Source organism: Plectropomus leopardus, chromosome 4 (genome assembly GCF_026936395.1).
Source record: "Plectropomus leopardus strain MGB_pleo_1.0 chromosome 4, ASM2693639v1, whole genome shotgun sequence".
Taxonomy (NCBI): domain Eukaryota; kingdom Metazoa; phylum Chordata; class Actinopteri; order Perciformes; family Serranidae; genus Plectropomus; species Plectropomus leopardus.
The window spans coordinates 35,674,629-35,700,494 of NC_142179.1; the positions used below are offsets into that span (position 1 = coordinate 35,674,629).

Below are 25,866 nucleotides of genomic sequence, written 5' to 3' on the forward strand. Positions count from 1 at the left end.
TTTTTGTTATTGTGCATAACAGTAGGTGGGTTTCCATTAACCCTCAAATTGAGAAAATTGAAATTGCAAAAATAAACTACACCAAATGGAAACACTTCCATTTAGAAAAAACTCCCATTTATTGCAAAAAAGTTTTTACACTAGCATGAGGTGGTATTTCAGGCGATTTAAAAAAGCCATATTTCACAAAACTGCAACAGAAACACTTTGTCTTTTCTAGGTCACATGATGCTATGGCTATGTGCTTGTCAGTAGAAACTGGCTCCCTCATGCTGCAGCAGGAGCTACAAAAGGTGTTATTGCGTCGCATAACTCTTCAAAGTTTTGAATCCACAATTTCTCAGTGAAATCATGGACTATCAGCTCCCAGAATGTGGCCGTTCCCATGTAGGGGGTTTGCCTTTCCATTATCACTCTTATAACACGCCTGCATCACATCCGATTGCAAATAATGGTTAGTGTGGTGGCTGCAATATTAATAAACCTGCTAATGTTTTCAACATCCATCACTATGCTTCTTGAAGTGTTATCGCCAGAGGAGAGGTCACAGAACATCACTCAATGGAAACTTAGTCATCTCACAATTGTGTTTTATCAGCATTTCGAAAATATCTCTTTAGGTTCGCGCAAATCTGTAATGGAAACCCACCTAGTGATAAAAGAAAGTCTGACGGTGCTGCAAACGAGCAGTAAGATGATCAGACAGGTTGGAAGAAGCCAACAGTCCCAATATCTAAATCATTTACCTAAAGTAAACGAACCTGTGTGCACCTACAGTTGGTCAAATTTAAGAGGAAGAGATCATTTGGGTTACCATTTTTTTTCTGTTGTCTTCACACTGTGCACACTGTAGAAAGATTTTTTTTTAATTTTACTTGTCTGCCTTAAAATTTCAAGATGACTTAAATTGAGAATATATGTTGAGGTAATTTGCAATGCTTTAACATGTCTTTTCAAATTCAGTCAACTTAGAAACTAAAGTCAGTCTGGACACTAACTTTTTTAAGTTGAAGCAAATATTTCTTTTTACAGTGCAGGATTTCCTAAAAACCAATGTAGAACTCATACAGGAATTATCCCTTTAAAACGTGTGACCCACAAGAAGTGTGTGGAGGTGTATTCATTTTTTTTAAGTTTTGTATTAGTCAAATGTCATATGTTGGGGAGAATCTGGAAAGGATTTCTCAAGCCACTTTCTTCTTATTTTCTGTGTTCAGGATGTTTATGGGCATGTACCCCCACAGCGCTCAGGTGAGGTCGGGGCTAGAATAAGTTAGCCACCAGGTGCCAGACTGGAAGCAGCAGGCATCCAAGAGACACAGCACCGAATAAAATGCAAATACAGTGAGGCAAAACACCAAACCAGACGGAATCTGGGGTTGGCTTTTACTTTCACTTTCAATGGCGAGAGTGTTTAAAAACAGTAACCAGCAGTCCTGCAGAGTAAATCTTTATTTTTCTCTTCCAAATTATTTGGGCTAACCTGGGGGTTCGCTCACAACTAGTCTGATTGTTTGACTGCTCATGTCTTTCAACCAGTCAGAATTGATGCCATGTTCTCAGTAATTTATGATTTAATAATTTACAAGTATGTTGTTAATTGAAGAAATGATGGGCAAAACTATAGAATTAAGACCCAGGTTGTATGTAATTGGAGTTTCCCTTTAATGCTAAGGAAGGGAGAGGGCAGGCTACTTTACCTGTTCAAAATCTCAGAAAAATGCATATAGGTCTGCTCTAATTGGTTAAAAACTACTGAATTTGGAGACACTCTACAAAGGTAGACAATAACATAATGACTGTTAGTGACAGTGTTAAACTGTGATGCACAATCTAATTATACTGTTTGGATTATTATAAAATTCTTAATCCACCTCACCAAAACAATTCAAAAACACCAAAATAAAACATTCTGTAACTCTAAAATGGATTTACAGATATTTTAATATCTGTAATAATTTTGTTGGATGCTTTGAAAGCTTTTATAGGTCAATTTAAAAATGCCATTTGATCATTTTTGACTGTATGTACTGTGAAAAGTGTCATTTGATTTCCTCCTCTACTGGTTAGCTCTTTGCATGAACTCATAAAACATTCAGTGAAATAAATACATTTAAGTGAACAAAAAGAAAGTGTTTCCTTGAATTTACAGTTTGTTTTTGTGTTGGGTCATTTTTCACAGAATGCCAGTGTGTAAGTGGTTGTGGCTGAATGACCACTTTAGGTATTTGGAATAGTTTGCGTTGATATCAAATAGGTATTCCACTTGAATTGTGAGAAATACATTAAAAAAAAGGATTTAACTGTTATGAATTAACTCCTAAAATTCTCCTACCCAGAGTGCATTGGAGGTTGGTGGGTTGCAGACAGGCTGATGGAGAGTACAGTGGTCTCTGGCAGCGTCTGGATCCCCCATCACAAAGGTCATTTGTTTCACAGCACCCTGAAGAGAACAATAGAAAGAAAAGGTCACAGGCTATCCACATGTAAACCATGGGGACACAAAGCCTCAACTTCAGTCTTCCATGGACATCTCTCTACATGACACTTGAGACAAGGTCAAGAGGGCCAGCTGAGGACTATATCAATGCCTGTGCAAAATCACAGCGGCTGAAATCTTTCCATGCTTTCCCCGTGACATTAACTTCAATAGATATTATAATTGAATTCTCATTCAGGACACAGCACTCAGGTTGCCTGCTCTGAATTTAAGCAGCACTCATTCACAGCTATTTTAAATAAAATGACTTATTGCAGAGCCTTTTACTGCCAGTCTCACAGCGGTCATGAAACACCAAGACAACCGTACAGGAAATGTATGTGGTAGTAGCAGTGTGTTTCTGACTGCAAACCAACAGTGCCATTAAACTTTTGAACCCTGGAATTCATCTTGAAGCTGTAGTTGGTAATTTTTATTTTAAAACAGTTTTTTTAAAAACACTTTGTCATATTTGCTTAAACTATCACAACATTCACACAGTAGTAAATGAGACAGATAATCTGTAAAAACTAGAATTACCTCACAGTCATATGCCTCTGTGCACCAGTCAAGAAGCTCTTACAGTTTACATCCATGTCTGTGAAAACATGGACGCTTCACACACATCTTTCCCACAGCAGCACAGATCTCTACAATCAGCACAGTGTCAAAGTGGTATAATAATTAGACATTTGTGTGAAATTTTGTCATAATTAGCTCCTGTCAATCTGTCAATCACTGCTCGTGAACTGCAGTCAAACTATCAAAGTAGGCAGCACTGATCAAATATAAAGATTCTGTTCCTGAAATTCCTTTTTCTCACCTCAAATGTTTTCAGTTAAATGTTTTAATTTGTTTTGAAGGGGCTGTATAATGAGAAGGTTTATCTGGGTGGTTGGTGGTTTTTTGTTTTGTCTCAACTGTTTCCAACACGATGGCTGGGTAACAAACTTATCATTTTACATCTTAGCAGGCTATCTATCTTATGTGCATCTGTGTGGATGGAGTTTATAAAAGTTAACAACTGTGTCTCTATGTGAGGAGAACAGAAAACACAATCAAGCTTGTTCTACTGCCACCAAGAGGCAGAGGAGAACTGTGAGAAATCAATTCTTCTGCACAACTATCAATAAGTACTAAGCAAACACTTCAAAATGCAGTGTTGTTACATTGAGCATGTATATTTCCATACTTCAAATGGCGTCTCAAAGCCCTCCAGGCTGCCTCCGATCATCAGCACGCCATCAGTGGAGATGCCCTGCCAAGGATAGGCCCAGTTCACCCTCTCCACCAGAGAACAGTCCACATAAACCTCTAGCCAGAGCTGGGACACACCCAGTGATACCTGGTGCCACTCACCATCCCACAGAGGCCCCACTGTGAACCTGGATTTAATTGAGAGAGGGTAGATGAAGTCAGAGAGGATCATAAATGCTAAGATCTAGGAAAATGTCAACACAGTGATTATACAGTAACAGAGCAACAAACAAGTCAATTGTTTGATATCAGAATGTTGCTTTCAGTTAAAGCTGTCTAATTCTTGACTTCATTAACCCTACGCACTTTCCATTCTTCATTTTTTGATCATGTTCACTGTGTTCATGCATATATCAAATTTTTTCAAGATTGTATATTTTTGTTTAATCTTGGAATTTCCAGCTCAGCTCCAACAATAAGTAAAAAATATACAGTGTAAACATATTTGTTACATTCATACTGTTAATAGCAAAAAGCATAATTGAAACCCATTCAAACTGCAATTTTTGATCACATAGCCATCAAAGCATAAAAGCATGCATTATATTAATTCTCGATATCATTCTGGGCTTTTGACTTGGAATTTGTCATTTTTACTATTTTCCACCTTTTCCACCTTACCATATTTGGCATATGGAAAAAAAATATGTGCCATTTGCACTAGGTGCACAGTCACAATCAAGGCTACTTCTAATTATTGTCATGTCCCAGTCTGTGATAATCAGGAAAAAATCTACTTAGCATGTAGTAAACACAGTGGCATCATGACAAAAATGTAATGAATATTTGATATTTATGATTAGGACTGATGCTGGCTAAAAAATAAACTCAATGACAGTAGGAAAGAATATAAATGGATAATATTTTTTAAAGCTTGATTTTAAAAAGTGCATACTGTGCGCAGAGCAATATGTGTGTGTGTGTAATATTAAAGTTGGCCCTAATGAGATAAACCACTCATTCTAGGCAAACTGGGACTCTCTTCAAACTAGAATCCATGGCTAACCAAGCACCTACTTTTAGCTATGTATCTCTATTTACTCAGGCAGTGTGCACATGCTGCAGTTAGTCATAGTACAGAACAGAAATCAGAGTTTAGCTGGTGGTAAGATTTACTCGTATTCTCTGTGCTGGGTGGAGATGAAGGTGAGGGACTGTGGGCCGAGGCGAAGCTGCAGATGGATGTGATGCTGGGAGTTTAACAGAGTCACCACACTGCTCTCCTCCGTCTGAGAGCTGCGCAACTTCATCAGCATGCTAAATTCATCTGAAAACCTAAAGGAAAGACACACAATCAGACAAAGTTTTTTTTCAAGTTATAGCAATTATTCCTCAAAACCTTTTTTTCACAGTCAAATTACCAAACTTAGCCACTTTCACAGACATTTCACAAGAACAGCAAGTGATGGCCAAATCAAGTTAACTTGCCCAAACTCTAATGCTTTGAAAAGGACAGTCATTTATTCTGCCATCAAGAATTGGAATAGCTGGGGCGTCCAGTGGCTTAGTGGATAAAGCAGGCACCCCATATATGAAGGCAGTGTCCTTGCTGCAGTGGCAGTGGGTTCAATTCCAGCATGCAGCCCTTTGCTGCATGTCATCCCCTCTCTCTCCCCTTTCACGCTATCACTCTGTCCTATCTAATAAATGCAAAAAATGAAAAAATGCAAAAAAAAAAAAATCTTTAAAAAAAGAAGAATTGGAATAGCTGGCCCCCTACATATGCCAGTCCAATAGTGAATCCTTATTTAGACGTCATTTATGATTGAATTACTTCAGCAGCTGATCAATGGTCCAGCGTTGGTCACAGCTTGTTCTTGTTGTCTGGTGATGGCCTTTGTAGTTAGTTCATGGACTGATCATGAGACTAATTATGTGAATGTTATTGAATGTGTATCACTATTGATACTTCAGTGAACTTCTACAACCTGACATGCATTGCATTAATGTAATGTACATCACACACTTGCCTGTGTACATGATATGATTATGATGTACTTAATTTTGGACCCAAGGAAGATTGGCTGGTGTCTTTGGCATCAGCTAATGGGGATCCTTTTAAATAAATAAATAAATAAATATGTACACGTTTCAAGATGTAAAGTTATGGGAAAAAATTTTAGAAAAAAACTTAATAAACAAACACTGTTGCTTTATACAATGTTTGTGTGATCTTGAATCTAAAAGTAGGCCTGTCTTATGAAGGGATCATTCAAAATTTAGAAATTAATCTCTCTATCTATTAATATCTCTTTGTGTGTTCAGTAAAGAGCTGGAGTCAGGATGTAGTTGTCCTAGCTTAGCATAAGGATTGGAAGCAGGGGGAATCAGTTAGCTTGGCTCTGTTCAGCATCCACCTACAAACATCTTAAGGCTGAAACTAATAATTATTTTCATTATTAGTTTATCTGCAAATTAATTTCTTGAGTAATCAATTCGCCATTTGGTGTATAAAAAATCATAAATGTCTAAGAGTCCAAAGTAACATCATGAGATTGCTTCTTTTGCTTAACCTGCAGTCCAAGACATTCTACTTACAATAAAGTAAGACAGGAAAAAGATGCAAATTGTCACATCTGAATAAAGTATCAGCTTGAAAAGTTTCTTAAACAATTACTTGGTTTGCAAAAAAATTACCAATTAATCAATAAATTAATTTGTCTACAAAAAGAAAATACTTTTGAGCCTTAACATTTCAATATACATAATAATACAGGGTTTCCAATCATTTTTATCAATGAATTTTCATAACTTTTTTCAAAACTTGTCCATAATATTTGACCCTATTTCCATAAATTTATTTAAGTAGTTTAAAATAGGTAGGCAAATCACTGGATTCAAATGGATTGGTTTCTCGTGAAAATATGGCTCAGATCTGCCTCTTGATCCGTGTTTTATATTTGTCATCAAAAGCCATGCATTGGTAAACTGCTCGCGCTCGCTAACTTTACTTGCTCATTAGACATTCTCTCTGCAACTAGCTGCATTCACTAATGTGTATCATGTGATACTGGTATCATGTCAATGGTCAAAGTGCAGAGTTGGATTTTAAATGATCAAAACAAGTAACATAGTTTGTTTAACATTAGACATATTTTGGGATCTTCACAGATTTTTTATTATATATTTTAATGCTTTTCCAAAACATTTTGTTAATTCCAAACTATTTACAGGCCTGCACATCACTTTTTCTAATTTCATATCTTTTTCGGGAATTGACCGTGAAAACATTTTGCCCTATTTCCAGTCCTTATGCCAAATTAATGTGACTAACCACATCTTAAACTCCAGCCCTGTACTTCTCACAGACATGAGGGTTATATCTATCTAATTATCCAACTCTCAGGAAGAAAGCAAATAATTCATTTGCTTTCATATCAATATTTATCTGTGGAAACACATGAAGCAAAGAAAAGATTGAAATACCTTGGTCCAAACGCCTGCTGCGTGGCCATCATTAGGCTGGCATAAAGGCCGATTTGGAGAGTTGGACACATCAGACTGTCCACTGATAGGGACACATTGGTGGTGTTGACCACTGTCTGGGAGAAGTGCTGCAACAAATCCACTTCTTCTGTTGACAAACCAAAACAACACAGTCAGTTGGTAACGGGTAACCTGAGCTTTTAACAAGCTAAAGATGGAGAATTTTGTCATGAGTCGGTGAAGACCAAACCAGAGACTAAAAATGAAAAGCCCAAACTTCTATTTTTCAGGTTGTCAGAAACAGTATTTCCTGTCATTGTGTCCTGTTAGAAAGGTCCATTAAGCTTGATCTTTTCTTCAGATGAACATGTGTGCAAGATGAGAAATATGCAAAATCAATAATGCAAAAGTCAACATTAAAAAGTGAACACATAAACTGTCTGCTTTAAACCAAATCAGCAGCGTGGCTGAAGGGATGCCAATGTTGGTCAGTCTAATGCTTTGGTCTAGATTGATACATCTCCACAACAACTGGAATATCTCATAACGTAGATACAAAACCAGAAAAATACCCATTTTGACAATTTAACAAAATGTGCTATTTAACATTTCCCACACAGTTTAACAATGATGACTGACCAAGCACATACTTACTGTATTTTCCTCAGTTTACTGTTTCTCAATTCCTCATTTTGTACAGATGTGCTCAAATTTCGTGGCAACTCTCCATAAAAAACAAAGGCACAGTTTTCCCTGAAATAACTTTAAAGTGACAAATGTAATTAGCATCCACCATTGGTTTTTTTTTCCATATTTAATAGAAATCAGACTTTGCTTTTGATTTTTTCTTCAACAGAAAGATAATATGTAATTTAATGAAAATGACAAGGACAAAATGACGGGACCTTTGACCTAAAATTTTGTTGCACTGTTTGAGGCAGTTACTGTCATCAAACATTTTCTGTAGTTGGTAACATGTAGTTTGGCCCAATCTTCCTGAGCGAACATCTCCAGCTGTCTCAGGTTTGACTGGCTCCTCCTCCAGACTGCAAGTTTCAGCTTTACCACAGATGTTCCATAGGATTCAGAGCAGGACTCAGACAACGTCCAACGTTTGATTCTTATCCATTGGGTGCTTTAAGCTGTGTGTTCTGGGTCATTATCCCGTTGGGAGGACCCATGCCTCAGAGTGTCTTGTTTCAGATGTCATTGTACCCTGCACAGATTCAAGGCCCACTGTGCCAAGTGCAACACAGCAGCCCCAAAACACAGCCATGTCTTCTCCGTGTTTCACTGTGTATTTGGCGTTAATTTCTTCTTTCGACTCGTCTGTCCAAAGGACATTCAATCAATGAGCATTTTAACAAATTCCAGTTTCTCTTTTTTGTTTCTCTTTCAAAAATGAAGTCCTTCTGCAGTGTCTTCCATTCACCCACTTTAGCTCAAAAAGTGACAAACACTTGGCAGTTCTCCTTGGTTCTTTTACTACCATTCGCACTATCTTTCTGTTCAATCTGGGGTTGATTTTCCTTTTGCTGCCGCACCCAGAGATGTTGGCTTCAGTTCTTGATAATATTTGCAACTGTTGTCACAAGAACATTGCGCCTATGAAGATGGTCCTATAGTCTTTACCTTTACCATGCTAGTCTATTATTTTCTTTCTATCTCCGCAGACAACTCTCTTCCTTGCTTTCTCTGGTGCATACAGCATGATGCACATGATGACAGCAACAGCAGCACAGAGGCTATTTTTCTCAATTTAAAATGGCCGAATACTGATTACAACATCAGAGACGTGTGATGTAGAGCAAATTAAAAAACAGTGTCAATTAAATGCTTTGCAGACAAATTTAAAACATAATTTCAGTAATTAAAACAAAAACAAATAGACAGTTAAGAGGTCAAAATTAATTTTAAAACCATGTAAATAATCAAGGAGCTCAAATGCAATTGTATAAAGCTGGATCTTTGGATCTCTAAAGTGTCAATAGATTGGGAAGAGGATGATGGTTATTATCATTATTATTATTACTATTATAGCTATTATCATTATTATTATTACCTGTCAGTAAGGGGCAAAATGTTTCACAGTCTGGGTGCAGCAATGGAAATGCTCAGTAACCTATGGATTATAAATGGGAATGCAGAATGGTGCTGAGGAACTGGATGTAGAATATTGACTGGTTAACAATGGAAAGAGGCAGTAGTGGGGAAATATGGTCTCTGTTCTAGGTACCAGTAAAGAGACTTACTGCTGCATTTTGAACAAGCTCCTAGAGTTCCACACATTCAGTAATAATTAAAATATCTTCAATATATTTTGGGGTAAAAAATAATGCTGAGATGGATATTGATATTACTGTGAATATGTTTAGGTGCAAATAATTTTGTTATGCTAGCTAAAATGCCTCAGTAGCCTCACCATTAGTTCATCCTCAGACTCCTGACCCTTGAACTTTTGTTACATGCCGCTCTGAAGAGCCAATGCAGTTGTGTGGCAGTGAAATAAAATACCCACAGTCGGGGCGGTGATGAAGTCTCAACAGCCTTCATTCATTTCTCACTGAATGAGCAGAAGCTCAGCAATATTGCACAAGCCATGAATGAAGAAAACCCATGAATCACCAGTGTTGAGGGATTCCACAGTTCAACAGTAAACCAGTCAGCAGCATTAACAGCATATAACTGCATGCACAAAGTGTGTGGCCGTCTCTAACCCTGGACACCACAAATTGTTGCCAGCAACATATAACTCATCATTCAGCATTCACACCTTTGTTCTTGCATTTTCTCTTTATTATTATTCAATCTCCTTGCAATTTTCAATCTACTTAGCTTTTAGCTAGCTTAGCTTTTTAGCTGACAGGTGAAGAAGTAGAACTCCAAACTTGAACCAGACTTTAAACTTTGAAACTTATTTCATTATCGTTCTATGCATTATTGTTCAGCCCCTTTCTTTTCAAGCAACACATTTCAGCTATCAGCTCTTTAGAGCCATTCTTTTGTTCAAAAATGTTTAGCAATGCAGTGTATCTGTCTGATAGTAATACAAAGCATTTCATCTTTCTTTTCAGGTAATCAATTTCAACTCAAAGCCTTGACAGTATACAGTTTTGCTTCCAGCTTTTTGTCAGCTCGAAGTATTTGAAGGCTGTTTGACTTTCAACTATGCCAGTGCCAAATTTCAGCATCCAGGCTTTTCAGCAGTGCAATACAATGTATTTGTAATGTATTTTTGCTACTCATTGTGAGGGTATTGTATGCTTACGCTAGAATATCAGTATAATATTGTAGTGACAGTCAGTCTGCACATTAGGGGTCGTAATGTTGTTTTTTCAGGGCAAATACAATACAGATAATTAGTAGTTAATGAGACCGATAAAGTGATATGCATTTACAATAAAAATGAAAATCTTGCTTTCAATATTTAGAATTTGGAATATAACAAGGTCCAGCACAAAATTTTGTTAAAATGCCTTAAGCAAATGTGTAATCAAAACTGAAACTTTCAACATCAAAAACAGCAGTTCCTAGCAACATGTTTTATAAAGTCAAATGAAAATTTAAATAAAAATAGCTCCTTAAGGTTTTACAAATAAAGTCCTCCAATGACACTTCCTTTGCACTTTTTAGTTATTTAATTTTGCTAGGGATCATTAAATTGAAACGCTCATACAGATAATCGGCAAAATGCCAAATATCAGCCGCAATAATCAGCCAGGCGGATGATCTGTCGACCCCTTCTGTTCTCTCTTCTTATCCAAATGCTCTTCAGATAATAGGATAGGCGTAATTACATTAGCACATCAAAATAACAAATGGGAAAACACACATCCAGTCAGTCAGTCACTGTCAGTTTACTGTCATGATACCAGAGGTGTGTCTCAGTATGTTTTCAAACAGTGTGTTTGTGGTGGTGTTGATTGTGACAGTGACGATGATGATGATGATGTCTTACATAGAGTATAATATCAGCTAGCAGGATTTTCAGATTCACAAACTGCAGTCACATTCCACACTTCCATCACCAAGATTCAAGTTTCAAGTGTCTTTTTTTCCTTTTCAGAGTATGTGTGACGAAAGATTAGCTTGTCACCTGTCTGCCTGTACACCAAGTTCATCATTCAACACATTAGTCTTTTCATCCTTCCTCCACCACCAAGACTCCAGTCACACATGACTGGACTCTGATATGATGCGTTGAAAGGTCTGCCAAGAACAACGAGGTCCATTCCCCTACACAGCTGCATCTATATTTTATAAAGCATGAGGTTGAGTAAACGGAGGAAAAAGTGTAAAGAGAAGGGATAAAATGATAAGAAAACTCACAGTGGGATATTACCACGATAAAGATTCCATGATAAAATATGTATCATGATGTTAAAAAGCAAAGAAAAATGATCAACAGGGATTTGGACAGTTAACACTTGGGTAGTTTTAGGTGACTGAAGGAACATTTTAAGTCAAATACAAGACACTCGATCATTAGGTCATTGCGCAGTGCGTTGGAGACAAGAGTTCCCACACTGTCAGGAATAAGGCCTCTGATTCCTCGAGAGACACCACCCAAAGCATCATGGATGGCTAATCCATGTAATGGCTAAATCATGTAAGACTTTGCGTGTTGAATTTATCATTATTATTTATTATTTATTATTCTATTTAATATATTTTTATTTTACCAAGTCTCCAAAAAGATACTGCAGTTAAAAGCGGGATCACCAAGAGTCTGTAAGGGACACAAATGCACCGGAGCAGCACAATAATTAGCTTCTACCCAAATATATATGTGTGTGTGTGTGTGTGTGTGTGTGTGTGTGTGTGTGTGTGTGTGTGTGTAAAGTAAATCTCACACATGAATTTCAAAAGATATTTAATGTTAGTAATGTTATGTCTTACATGACATTGCTGACCTCAGAGTAAACTTCTATAGTGTCCAGTTTGTCAGATTTTTCTCATCAAACTTGTTCAGCGCCTGGTGGTTTAACAGGTCCATGCAAGACAAGGCGGCAATACATTTTTAACAGAACTGGTTTTGCTTTTATTGCCTAAAAAATGACTGTTTCTTGTATATTGCTGGGAGTACAAATTTCTCTCCCCCAAACAACTGTATTATTTCTTGCAAAAAAACTAAATTTTCTTTTTCTTGATGCTACATTTGAACACATCATGATGATGTTTTATTTACCTTTGCCTAATAGTCATTTTACAGAGATGACCTTTAACACATCCCAATGAAATCTTATGCTACCTTATTAATTTAGCTAACGAGCTCTTATACTGCCACTAACTCTTAGCTCTTAACTCAGATTTCAACATTGGATTACTTTTTTTAATTGATGGGACTTGATATAAAGTTTGAATGTGCTTACCACTGCTGCTGTGAGTGAATGATGATGAAGACTGGCTGTTAATAGGACCAGGTTTTGATCCCATCCCTAGTTATACCATACACTTTTTTGTTGTGGAGTTTGCATTCTGTGACTAAAATGACCTTGGACTAAAACCAGTGGTTCTCAAGAGTGGAGTTACTAAAGTCAATGTATTCAATTTTAATGTGATCAAAAGAAGAGTATCCAAGTACGCTGCAGCATAATCATACTTGACATACAATCACTAATACTGACAGTATGTCCAACTTGTAATTTGCTAATAAATACTTAATCAATTAACATATGTCCAGTTAGTGAGAGAGGAGACAGAAACACAGATGGAAATGTGTTATCTTTCAAAGCAGACAGATTGACTTGAAGTGTGCAGGTAGGGCCAGAGAAACTGGCATCTTGACTCCATGTGTTTAGAGAAGATGAGAGGTAAATTTGGGCTTAAGTCTGTCCCAGGAGCCCAGCCAAACTCTGACAGTTTCATGGCTGCAGTGCATCTGGAGCTGCCAGACAGCGACACTGCAGTGCACTTAAATACAGAACTCCTGTGTTAGTAGATGTTCAGACTGACCACATGGAGTTATACCTCTCTGTCCTCAATGTTTTTCTTTTGTTTAACCTTGATTCATCTAGGGCAGCTTGGTCGGGATTGCAGCAAACACTGTTACATATTTTTGTAATTCACATTTTATTGAATTTTAATTTTTACAACAACAAATACAATAAAACAGAACAAATTGGCAGGTTCCAGCAGGCAATGTCTATCACCAATTATCTAAAATAAAAACTGAGAGGTTCAACAATAAGGTTTGAATAATGGGTGTTCAGTAGGTGTGGTATAAGGTAGTTGCAGGTTCTCAAAGTACTAATTAATTATTGGCTTGCCAAGCCCCAAGGCATCAAAAATCTTAAATTTTACTCTTCGAGACCTGGAACCACCCTGAATACTATCATATCAAGTCACATTGACAGGTAAATATTTACTTTTCAGTTTCCTGTACATACAAAATTTCTAAACCTTTCCCATTGTTCATTAGCAGATTCATTCCCACCGTTCAGTCTCATCAACATTTCTTCACATGCAGCCGTTTCCATCATTTGAACTTTCCACATTTCCATAGTTGGGGTTTGGGGTTCTTTCCAACACCTCAAAATCAGACGAGCACAAGTTAATAGAGCAGATTTTAATATTCGATATCTAAATTTGTTTAAACTTGGTACTTTTGTTCTGTCCCCAAGGAGACAGAGCCTTGGTGAGATTGGAAGAATACATCCTAGCCAATTCCCTATTACCTTCAAAACGTTTTCCCACAATGGGAAAACTTGAGTACATTCCCACATTGCGTGTAGATATGTACCACGTTGTGTTTTACATTTCCAGCATAAGTCATCATTTATTAATTTCATTTTATTCAGTCTAGTAGGGGTATAGTAATATCTATGTATTATTTTATATTGAATATATTTGCTCCTTGCTTCTCTGACATATTTTTCAGTGTCGGAAAGAATCCCCTTCCACACCTCCTTCATCCAAAAGACAATCCAAATCTTTCTCCCATAGCTTCCTTAAATAATCACACCCTTTGCTGGTCTTCCAGAGACATATCTCGTACCACTTGGAGGCTGTTTGAAGTCTTGATGGTAATTTTAAGAACTGATCAATAATATTAGCATCATCATGTAGAAGTATCTTATCTTTAATGCAGTGTCTGAGTTGTAAATATTTCCAAAAATGGGCTCTTCCTTTAAGTTTAAATTTTTCTAATAATGTTTGATAGGACACAAAATTACCCTCCTCAAAAATATCATCTAATGTTCTAATGCCATTTTTCAACCATTGGGCCCAGTAAATGGTTTGTTTACCTATTTTTATTTTAGCATTGTGCCAAATAGATGCATATTTTTTGGGTGTTATGAGAGATTTTACAATTTTTATGCATGTCCATAAGTTTTCCTTGAATGAGTTAAAATTGGGTTCATCATATTGTCATCCTTTTGCTTAATTGTTTGTGAGAGATTCTCTGTGGGTTTGAAAGGAACGTGAGCTCCTGCTCAATCAAGATCCAGTCTAGGTCTGCATTTTTTACATTCCAGTGTTTTGCAAGTTTTGCCATTTCAAAAGAATAGCTATAATAGGATATATTTGGTAGGGATAGCCCCCCATCTTTCTTTGGCTGGTATAATTTATCTAAATTGATTCTGGGTTTCTTCATTACCCCAAAGGAAGCATTTTATCATGTTGTTATATTTGAGTAATAGCTGTGGGGGAATACATAGAGGAAGCATACCTGTAAGATAGTTAATTTGGGGAGCAATGACCATTTTAATAGTATTTACTTTCCCCCATAGTGTTAAATTCAACTATCCCATTTCTCCAGATTAGTCTTAATTTTGTTTAATAGTTTTTTCTAAATTGGTTTGTAATAATTTCTTTTATATCTGAATTTAGTTTTATTCCTAAGTACTCCATGTCTTTTGGGGAGCCATTTGAAATTAAATGAATTAAGTAGGGTAGGGGAGCATACCAGGGAAACTGGCATGGCCTCTGACTTATACCAATTAATACAGTACCCTGAAATTTTAGAATATGTTTTAATAGTTTCTAGTAATTGTGCGACAGAACTAGCGCTGGATCCCGACACAGTGCCAGAATATCATCCGCGTAGAGAAAAAGTTTGTGTTCCCTGCCCCGCAGTAACTCCTCGAATTCTTGGTTCCTCTCTTATCATTACAGCTAAAGGTTCGAGAAATATTGTAAACAATAATGGACTAAGACTACACCCCTGGCGTGTTGATCTAGATATTTTAAAGAACTGAGATATCATGCCATTTGTAAAAACAGCAGCTTTCGGATTTGAATATAGGATCCGCACCCATCGGCAGAAATTAAAGCCAAACCCAAATCTTGATAGTGTTTCAAAAAGAAAGGCCCACTCCACCCGATCAAAAGCTTTCTGGGCATCAAGGGATAAGGCAACAACAGGTTGCAGGTTAGATTTATTCAACCAAAGTAGGTGCAAGAGTCTTCTCATGTTATCAGTTGATGTTCTATTTTTTATGAAGCCTACTTGATCCTTATGTATTATTTTTGGTAAAACTTTGTCTAATCTCAGAGCTAATACTTTTGATAATATTTTGCAATCAACATTAATTAAGCTTATAGGTCTATAATTTGCAGGGTCTGTTAAATCTTTATCTTTTTTTGGTAGTAGGGTTATAATAGCTTCATTAAAGCTGTCGGGTAATGATCCACACTCAAATGCTTCCTGCAGAACCTTTGTAAGAAATGGGCATAGCACATCCAGATATTTCTTATAAAATTCAGCTGGGAAGCCATCCACACCTGGTGACTTCCCAGATTTCATAGCCATAACACTGTTACATATTTGTAACTGTACAACATGTTTGCCAGCTATAAGAGGGGAACATTACCAATTGTGTATTTAAGCCTCCCACGTATGAAAGCAATGCAGTTTAATTTCATTACAGCTCCTTTAATTTGGATAGTGACAGCAGAATATAGAGAGGAAACATGGGGAGCAAGAGGTTAGGACACAAAGCAAACTGGTCCAAGCGGAGCTCCAAAACTGTGCCTAGAAAAAAAGTTTAAATGAGTCTTCAGTCTGAACAATGTGTAATGTTCGAGTGAAAGTCAGTCAGAGGACTTTTTTTCTGTCCATTGACAGTATAACCATGTGTATGTCAAAAAGCCATTGGAATATATAGAAGAGTATACCTACTTCATCCTCTGTCACCCAACCATCTACCTAGTAGACTTCCTACACCACTAAGAGAAGTGTATATGGAGAGAAAGAACATTAAAAAATGATGCAGCATGATGCAGCAAGCACTGCCAAGAGCTGTTATTGTTTCACATAACTCTTCAAAAGGTGAGCGGATCATCCAAAGGTTTTGAATCCACAATTCCTCTGTGAAATTGTAGAATATCAAATCCCAGAAATCCCTTATATGTAGCCGCTACCACATACAAGGGGCTTGCCTTCCCATTATCGCTCACATAACACGCCTACGTCACCTCAGGAGAAGTCCAAGAAAATCACAGTCATCTCACAATTGGGTTTTATTACCATTTCGAAAATATCACTTAAGTTTTGTGCAAATCCTTAATGCAAACCCACCTGCTGTGACTCATCAGTGCTCATGGAAAACACATATTACACACACGAATGTCTTTTTTGAAGGAAATAGTAAATAGTAATGATATTTGTGATGGGGGTGAATTACAGAGCTGTGTTTAGTAACTTCACTTTACAGTCAAAGAACATGTAGCATCAAAGTATCAGTGGTATGAACAGGAACATCAACATCCTGATGCATTTTTTGTCAAAATAGATGTCACGTCTTAAAGGGCCGTTGTACTGCAATATGGATTACATATAATTCAAAGATTTTGAAATACTGCATTAATGGGAGCTCCTGCCCAAACACAGAGTCCTGAAATGTTAGCAACACTTGGATATAATACTATGGATGATTTAGCACTCACCACCATTCACTCAGGTTAATGGCCTTTAACCTAATGGCCCACAATCAGGTACAAGAGCATTCACTTCCAAATTCTCCACATTCCCTGCCTGGTTAAGATTGACCCGAAAATATTTCCTCATTTCCTCTCCCAGAAGAATAATATTGAGACATGAAGGGGTGACCCAAAGTTACAGTAACCCAACACTTCTACAGCACTAGCCTGAAACATCCGATATGACTCTACAGAACTCTGCAGTGACAAACAACCATTGTTACATACTGCAGTAACACAGGAATACTTTCAAGAATCTGCTAAACTTCTAAATTACCCATTTTAGCACATATTTTAATATATGTAGTACACTGTAGACTCAGTGCTTTGCATAATCATGTTTCTGCTCAAGTTCTCCAAAGTCAGTGAGATTAACATGGGACAGGGGTCTGACCCAGAGGAAAGGAAGAGAAACTTTGTGTATCACTTCCATAGACTGTATATAAAGACCAAGGGACCTAAGTCCCTGCATCCAGCTCCATTCCTGAGCTAACATGTAGATTATTTACCTGAATGAAGAGTGTAGGCTAACAGTGTATACACACAAAAATAATGACTACACCAGTTGCACCCCACACATACCTCTGACCAGGATCCAAAATAACTCTATGCATGCCAAGATGGCCGGTAGATTAAAAAATCCACCAGCCTAGCATATGTTTTACCAGACAAATTAATAAATTCATCCTCCTCAACAAAGCTGTAATATTAGCTAACTCAGTGATGCTAGGTGGTGGAGCTAGCGGCAGATGCATGCTTCCCTCAGCACTGTAATTTGTATGGAGGATGTGGGATTTCCGCTAACACTTCAGCAACATAGTAATTCCTGGACTTCATCCTTTGTTACTGACGGAGTGACCCCCAGGGCCACTGAAAGCTTCCTAACTGTGGCTGTAGGGCTGCAGCTATCAATTATTTTAGTAATTGAGTAATCTACAAGTTATTCTTTCGATTAATCAAGTAATCGGATATGCATGCTGAAATGTTTTTATTTAATTACGTTTGCTTCATTAAATGGTAATTGTAATATACAGAGGCGAAAATAAAACATACTAATATCCCTTATAATGAATGAGCAACTATAATTGACCTTTCCTTTAGAGAAATCTATATTTATATTGGTAACATTGCAAAAGTCTCTGTGAAGTGAGTAAGATCTCAAAAGACCTTAAAACTAAACCCAGGAAACCACTAAAAAAGCCTTTAAAAAAAAGAAGTTTTCAAGTTTCAGGCATAATCTAAGCCTTTACAGTCTTCTTCCACTTCTTCTTTAACTTTTATTTTATTTTTTAAATGTTATATATATATATATATATATATATATATATATATATGTTTGTGTGTGTGTGTGTGTGTGTGTGTGTGTGTGTGTGTGTGTGTGTGTATATATATATATATTTCCCCAGAAAAAAAGAACTTGAAAACAAATTTCCTCCAATTCTACATCACCTGCACTAGTCTATATTAGTTACACTGATGGGGTAGAGAACAGCATAACTTCTTCTACAGCTGCCAACAGCCCATCACCATTCCCAGTTAGAGAATGGGTGAAATCAAAGCAAGGCAGTTAGGCTGGGGCACCAGGCCCTCAAATCACTAAATCCGCCCCTGATAAAAACAAAAGCAGCAGGATGAGAGGTCTGTCAGTCTGCTCCGATGGATCTATCAATCAGCTGTGTGATCTGTCAGGTGTGTTATTTGTTTTCATTAGGCCTACTTTTTTTTTTTAATGTGTTGTCCTACCCGCATGTCCAAATGTGCACACTAGGCTAGGCTACTTAGGAAGTTTTATTTTAATTGACAACTAGATATAATCAATGTGCCTCTATTAACAGGCTATGTACCACAGTCCTTTAAAGTCACTGTCATTAAAGCTATCCACCCAAATACAATCAACCCCATTAACCATCCAAATATGAGGACATTTTCTTTTTACCTGGCAATGTAGGTTAATATATCAGAGGTCATAGGTGAATCAGGTTCACCTGCAATAAGTGACATTTTGTTTTTATAATAAAACAGCAAGAAGTTGGTGACAAGTTAGTTATCATTTCTGTCCTCATCAAGTGCGCTGTATAAACTTCTCCATCGGAGGTAGCCTTATTAGGATGTTAATGTTTTCTGAGGAGCAGTTAGTGCCAAGCCTCAGTCATCTGGTATTATTAAACACAAGAGATCTCTGTCAACTTAAAGCCCCATTCAGCACCTCGGTTTAGCCCTCTGTTGTTGTTGGATGTCTCCAAACCTTGGCCTGTGGGCCTTCACTGAAAAGACACAACAGCTTTAAGTCAAGCAGTTCCCATCCCATATTTAGAAAGCCGATTTACTGACGTCAGGGTGGAGACCGAAAACAAAGTCACAGTGATAGAATTCAAGTCAGGGCGGTTTATATTAAGACTGCACAAAACAAAGAACTTCTCACACAAGGCTGGCTGTCAGAGTAAGCTTCAAGTAAAGCTCTGTGATCAAGTACCTTCAAAGTACAGTTAAAACCTACTTTTATCAGATCAAGAAATATTTCTGTCTTTTTACAAATTAAGGCTGTCTATGCACTAGGAAGACACAAATGTTTTTTAAATTGGTGCTACCAGAGACCATTTACAACAGAAAAGGGCTGTGGCATTTGCTTGTTGAAGAGGCAGAATATCTACAATGACCACAATGCACTGTGCTGCACCAGACCAATAAACACTCCCATTTCTGACGTAATGCAACCTTGGCTGTTTTTTCCACAGGAAACAATGCGCCAGCTGACTGGCAACAATCAGTCTAGAATCACAGTTAAACAGTAGCTAAAACATGTTTATAAAAACATTTGAGGTGAAAAATAGGACACGTGGTTACAAAGAAATTGGTATTTAATTGATCAGCGCTGCTTAATTTTTCCATTTGATCTCAGTTTGGTCTGCGTGTGAGCAAGAGTAGTTGCAGCGCCGAAGCATTGTGATGTGGGTTAGTTGTTTTGTCACTAAAAACTAGTTGAATTCCACGAGAATCACTGTAGACATTCATCATACACCCCCTCTCAAAGTCTCATGAGGAACAAATGATAAGATACGATTCCTGCTGTCCTCATCCGTACTCGTGTATGGTTTATCCATACTCGGGCTAAAACGATTACTTGAGTAAATTGAATAATTCCATTAATAAAAATCATCAAGGCAAAATTATTTGCCTCGAGGCTTCGTTTAATCCAGGGGACCACACAGTGCGCTGTGTTTTAACACGGATGGTTATTTCTGTTCTATTCCTGCTCCAGCATCTTAACTGAGAGCAGAAAAAATCCAACATAAGGTAAGTTAACGTCAACAATAGCATTTAGCATAAATCAAAATGAGTGCCACAGTGTTTCTCCTACAATGTCAGGCCTGTTTCACACAGCGCGCGCCAGGAGAGCAGAGCAGCGGCAAGGGTGTTGTTTTTTTTAGTTTCGGGCCCATGTTATCAAATTGGAGCATGCACACTGCGTGCCTGAGCAGCGCTTGTCAGGAGCATCTCAGCTGCTTGTCGGCTGCAGCGCATCTAGAGAAACGGTGGCTCGCCGATTTTTTATGTGTGTCACGCACATTTGGCAGCAGAAATAGACAGTGAATATGGTGTTTTGATCAACATATTGACTCTATGCCACTTTTTACTGCAGTTTAAGAGGGTGCATTCCAAATTGCATACTTTTTCTTTTTACTTTTAGTAGGTACTATGGCTGCCCTTGGAAAGTATGCACTGTTGCATGCAGTATGCATACAATCAGGACATACTACTTATTCATAATCAGTGTTTCCTCTAGGATTTTTTTCAGCAGCGGGGGCAGGCTCTCTGGGGAGCCGTGGCGGCGTAAACAAATGACGCTTTTTAAAGGCTGAATGTAAAAATAAAAAATAATAACAAAAATTCAACAATAAAATAATAAAAACAATAAATAATAATTTCTTGATGGGGCTGTAATCAGTGGCAAAGTTTGCACCCAGGCTCAGAACAATGGACTTTTCTTGGTTTTTTGTAGAACAGCTCTAAGGCTCTGTTGTACGGAAATTCCCCAAGAGGTGGCCCGTTGATGCTCAGCAGCATACATGCTGCAAGGTGATCCCCCTGCAGCCTGTTTCTCAAGTCAGTCTTCACCTACAAATAGAAACAATAATTTTTATTTATTTTTTTCAACCCATTTAGGGTCCCAGCCTGATAGCCTGTGTTTCCCTTTATGTTTTTCTCCTCTCCTCTCATCTCTCTCTCCTGCACCATCACTTTGCTCTCCTGCTCCTTCACTCGGCACTCCCCCTCCTGTACTCTGCTCTCCTTCACTTTGTTCCACTGCTCCTCCCTGTCTGTTACTTGTCTTATACGATTACATAAAACATTAACGTTAGATAATTTACACTCACGTCACATTTGATTACAAGTGTGAACATAATTTTTTACCTAACCATCATAATTTGAGTCAGTAAAAAGGCTAATGATACCTGACTAGCGCCATCCTCATCAGGTGTCTTTCTCTTCTTTGAAAAATATTTGAACAAGCTCATCTGAAAATGCAGTCAGCAGTTACATCATGGCGTGTATATCGCTTAATGCTATCAATTAGTTTACTCACGTTGAGTTGGGTTGGCACCGGGCCCAATTAACTTATGCTACGTAACCTTAGCTGGCCATCAATATTTTGCGAATGTTTATTTAACTAATAAAATCTATTATATGTTTTCTTAAGCTAATAAGTCTACCTTTTCTCCGGTAAGTTGCACGCTATTTTCAAGCCGACACTCCTCTGACTCTCCGACCTGATGCCTGGATGCGAGTAGCTAATTAACGTCGGCACCAGTTAGTTCTGTTGGGGGGTGGGAGGGGGCGGTGGTATCTACCCCAAAGAGTAGATACGGAGCAAGATAGTTATCTGCCTCAGCACTCGCGACACCCAACGCAGTGCAGGACTGTGCTGTGATGCGGCAGTGGTGTATTTGCAATTTAAAAAAAAAACGACATTTGAAGGAGCGGCGGGTAGGATTTAGGAGTGGCAGGCCGCCACCCCTAAATGAGTGTAGAGGAAACACTGATAATACTGCACCCTGAACTTTGAACCTCTTTCTCTGTTACCATGGAGATAAAACAAATCAGCATTCGCCAAACTCAACAGAGACGAAGGTTAACCCGGACAGCTCTGCTATTGTTTCTTAACAATGTTTAACTTGTTTGTTATAATTGCATACAATGTGGATTCTAACATTATATATTCATTTCTTTAGACTACATATGCATTTCTCTTTCATTATTACTTTGATTTATTTTTGTTGGTGGTTATCTGCATGATTTTTTTTGTTCATTTAAAAAATATATATTGCTATTGTTACTATGTGACTGGTCATCAGTCACTTGGGCTTCTGTCAGTTGTCAACCAGCTGTCAAGATGTGAGGAATCTGCAGCTGCACACAGGATTGTGGGTAAGATTAGTCAGAAAAGAATGCTGGCTTGCATACTGCAAAATGCAGCCGGATGTAGTAGGACATCCTGGTATTTCTGGCATACTGCAGTTTACATACTTCATACTGAGACATACTAAATCTTTTTCTGGCATCCTAAATAGTATGGTAGTATGGGTTTTGGAAAGCAGGGACAGTCCCTCTCTGTCACAGAGATGAGGAAATTCAAAGACAGCTGTTTTACTCCAACTTCCCTGATTCCCTTTCAAAACAAAAGCCCTCTGACAGTGTCTAGGTGGATTCATTTGTTCATTTGTTGCAACAACGCTGCATGTGTGAACACCACAAGCATGAAACACGCTGCTGCTCGGCAAGGCTGACATTTGCGCTCCTGACACGCGCTGTGTGAAACGGGCCTTAAAAATACACGGTATGTTTTCCCTTTAGGAGACTCCTGTTTTCCCTGCCCTCTCCCGATGTCCTCTTGGCATCACATTTCTCCTGACTAAGAGCCCTTTACTGGGCGCATAATCTCCTCGGGGGACCAGGGGTCACGTCTGCCCCAATATATATATGAAAGAGGGAAATCTGACGGAACATCCAACAGCATCTGGTTAGAGAGTTAATACTGAAAATGCACAAAAATAGTTATGTTATTGTTTTGTTTTTATGAAATGTGCCTGGATAGCCTACACATTCTCGCACATTCAAAAAAAAAGTAGGCCTAATAAAAACAAATAACACACCTGACTGATCTCACAGCTGATCAACAGATCCATCAGAGCAGACTGACAAACCGATTTTCCTATAATACATCCATGTGACAGACAGCACAGCGCAGTGATAGACCTCTCTTCCACCTATCAGGGGCGGATTTAGTGATTTGAGAGCCTGGTGCCCCAGCTCAACTGCCTTGCTTTGCTTTCCATTCTCTAACTGGGAATGGTGATGGGCTGTTGGCAGCTGTAGAAGTTATGCTGTTCTCTACCCCATCAGCGTAACTAATATAGGCCCGAAAATTGTGGTTCTGAAAGTTATATTGCACAACTTAAAGACAATGTTTATGCCTTAGTTTTTGGTTGTATACACCTTCTTTTTTAAAAGGCAATTTGTTTTTTCTTTTGTTTTGCTTGTCTTATGCATTTTAAAACCCAGAAGAAGGTAATATAGCTTTTAAACACGCTAAATTTGTGCTGATGGATATAATGCCTTTTGCATTTCAAAAATGTTTGTCTCATTAAAACCCAAAATAATATGGTAGACATTAAATGCACTGAATGGGTTTAGTTTACTATCTTAGTGCTCATTTCACTGGATCCCTAATCATATTCATATTCAGTTGAGATGGGAAGTTATCCTTTTCCATTGCCATTATACTGGTGCTAGAGATGGGTATACAAGTCACTTACATATCTGAGTACTGGTAATAAATCATTACTGAGTACTCAAGTATGCGCAATTAAACAGAACATTAGAATAGGAATGTACATTACCCAACAACAGAAAACAAGGAAAACCTGAAATTCATCTACTGAACAACCACACCTCAACTAGGCTATTAAACAATAAACTGAAAGTGAGCATGAGAAAAATCAGACATCTTTTTGATGCTGTCATTTACATTTCACAGGTTGACGCAGCACTCCTTAAGGTCAGTTCAATTGCTGCCCGGTTAGCACAAGCTAACAAAGCAGCAAGGGCTAACACTCGACACCAAGCCATCTTTTTAAAAAAAATTATTTTGGGGGGCTTTTATCGCCTTTAATGGACAGAACAGTTTGAGTGTGAGAGGGCTAGAGAGATAGGGGTCGACATGCAGCAAAGGGCTGGACTCGAACCCACAGCTAAAATAAAAATTAGTTTCCAAGATAATTTCCAAGATTGGAAAGCAGTTGGACAGTGATGATCAGCTTTTCATCTGCTTTGTTGGAAGCGCTGTAACATAATCAAGCTGAAGAAGATAACAAGTCTGTTTTCCAAGGGAATCAATACCAGGACAATCAGTTGTCTCCAGACTGCCAAACCACTGTACCAGAGAACATTCGTCACATTGCTCAAGTTCCCCACATCTTGCAACTTGTAATACACTGCAACATTTGAATCCTTACACAAAATGTATAAGCAGTACTTCAAGCAATAAATTCTGTCTAACTGAGAATAAATGCAGTGTAGTTTCCCTTCAATCCGTCTCATCTTAGCTTTTTTTAGCACTTTTTACTAGTGACTGATTTGTCCGAACACACAACCAGCTGGCAGACATATACAGAGCTGCTCCCTCCATTACTGGCTCAACTATGAAAGGTGAGTGACATTAATTACTGGTCGTCTACTCGTCAACACTCAGTGCAGACTTGGATGGGTGCCCTGCACTGGCTGTCAGTGAGCTGGACAGCAGGCACTTTGATGTGACATGAGAGAACACAGAGCTCACAGATCAACTTTCTACCCACTGTGCTGTTCAAACATTACATCAGATACAACAGAGCTGCTAACACCAGACTGACTGTCACACTTCCAAGGAAGGAATTCCCTCCAGAGAGATACCACTGTTCAATCTTTAATAACCTTCAGAGGAATACTGTACTCATATCCAACTGTATACAGCTGGGCCGTAGTGCCAAAAGTACTACACAACAGTACAATAACCAACATTACCAGGAACAAAAGTGCATGTAGCATCAGAAAAATAATATTCATTATTGTTACTATATGTTTTTGGCTAGAGTTTAGGACCTTTGGCTGCTTAATAAGGCTTATAATATGATTTCATTATCACAGAAACTCAATATGTTAACATGACGTTAGAAAAAGTCAAATTATTGTGTTGGGGCGACTAAAACTGAATTTTTGAAATACATGTTAACATGTTTAACTCAAATCAGACTAAATTGAATTTCTCAAAATGCCATGGCAGCCAAATTGATTTTTTTAAGCCATCTGAATTGAGACATGGTCCTGTGATTATGACAGGAAAGAAAGATAGATGACAGATGAAAGATAGCTGCAGCTTTCAGAATTTGTGCTGGTTGAAGGTTCAGACTGAGCTCGATTTCGAGGACAGCTCAGAGCTCAGAACACCAGTGTTGTTAAGCATTAACCATTTGAAACCTAAGCAAATTGACCTGATTTCTTTTAAGAACATAAGAAGATGGCAATCAGCAACATTGTGAAAAAAGACCCAAAATTAGCAAGAAATCTGTAAAATTTACAAGAAAATTTCCTGAAAATTAGCACAGAAAAAGGTAAGAAAAAAAAAGAACAGGTAAAAAATAAAAACAAAACAGAAAATGACCTATAAAGTGCTAAATAATATCTAAATGTTTTTTTCTGTAACATGTTAAATATATAAATTATAATAAATATATATGTTCTCT

General features: G+C 37.8%; 1 protein-coding gene across 2 annotated transcripts in view; it reads right to left on the reverse strand.

Annotated features, from left to right (window-relative positions):
- Positions 1-25,866, reverse strand: part of LOC148189821 (uncharacterized) — a 56,821-nt gene that overhangs the window by 29,786 nt on the left and 1,169 nt on the right. The window contains exons 2-5 of one of the 2 annotated variants that reach the window (XM_088076053.1): positions 7,163-7,307; positions 4,853-5,011; positions 3,672-3,864; positions 2,336-2,443 (exon numbers count right to left, since the gene is read on the reverse strand). In XM_088076053.1, the coding sequence (XP_087932179.1) occupies positions 2,336-2,443; positions 3,672-3,864; positions 4,853-5,011; positions 7,163-7,307 (605 nt within the window). Of the gene's footprint in view, positions 1-2,335; positions 2,444-3,671; positions 3,865-4,852; positions 5,012-7,162; positions 7,311-25,866 lie in introns of both variants that reach the window. The other variant, XM_088076052.1, reaches the window with a different exon arrangement.